Below are 873 nucleotides of genomic sequence, written 5' to 3'. Positions count from 1 at the left end.
AGCTGCAGAGACACCTGAGAAGAGACAAAGCGACGGCCTTCTTCTGCTGCTGCGCCCTTCTGGCTGCCACTGCTGCTCTTCCCGTTGCTGCTGCTGCTGCTGTTGCTGCTGCTGCTGCTGCTGTCTGAGCTCCGCTGCACGTGGTTGCTGTTGCGGGGAGAAGAAGGGCTCAGCTGCGGGCTCCTCCCCTCTCCCCCCAATATGCTGTCGGCCCCAAAGGCCTGGATGCAGGAGAGAAGCAGCGCGTCAGCAGCATCACACAGAGCCACTGCATGCAGGCTGCTGACGGTTGCAGCAGCAGCAGCAGCAGATTTCGTCGACCCTGCTCCTGCTGCTGCTGTTGCCCCTGCTGCTCCCTCTTCTTTTGGAGTACGCTGGGATGCCTCCCCTTTGGTGTTGCCATTGGGTGCGTTGCTGCTGCTGCTGCTGTCTGCTGCAGCAGCACCGCCGCCAGTTGCTGCTGCTGTTGCTGCTGCTGCTGCTGCAGTGAAGGCAGCAATGTCTGGTGCAGGCTGGGGATAGGAGGCTTCCGCTGCCTCTGTGACAGCAGCAACAGCCGCAGCTGCAGCAGCAGCTGCATCGCTGTTGCGGGCATCACCTGCTGCAGCAGCAGCTGCAGCAGCTGCTGCAGCAGGTGCTGCAGCAGCAGCTGCAGCAATGCGTCGTAAGCACTTAGCGCGAATCAGCAGCAGCGAGAAGAAGAAGGCAGGAGGCTCCGCCCACTCCTTCGCTCTGCTGAAGGGGGCTGAGAGGCTCAACGCATCCCTCAGGGTGTCTGTACACCCCAGCTCTCCTTCCTGCTGCTGCTGCTGCTGCTGCTGCTGCTGCTGCTGCTGCAGCAGGGGCCCCACCCAATCCGAGGGGGCCCCCTTT

At 62.8% G+C, this 873-nt stretch overlaps 1 protein-coding gene across 1 annotated transcript in view; it reads right to left on the bottom strand.

Annotated features, from left to right (window-relative positions):
- Nucleotides 1-169: 169 nt before the first annotated feature.
- Nucleotides 170-873, bottom strand: part of EMH_0096500 (uncharacterized protein) — a gene marked incomplete at both ends in the record, with an annotated part of 1084 nt that continues 380 nt past the window's right edge. Inside the window, 2 exons of the mRNA XM_013502406.1 lie at nucleotides 170-221; nucleotides 322-873. Of these exons, the coding sequence (XP_013357860.1) occupies nucleotides 170-221; nucleotides 322-873 (604 nt within the window). The remainder of the gene's footprint in view (nucleotides 222-321) is intronic.

The sequence above is a fragment of the Eimeria mitis genome, genomic scaffold (genome assembly GCF_000499745.2).
Source record: "Eimeria mitis Houghton genomic scaffold, Emh_scaff9096, whole genome shotgun sequence".
NCBI lineage: Eukaryota > Apicomplexa > Conoidasida > Eucoccidiorida > Eimeriidae > Eimeria > Eimeria mitis.
The sequence above is the reverse complement of the archived record's forward strand: the minus strand, read 5'-3'. Positions and strand labels throughout refer to the sequence as shown.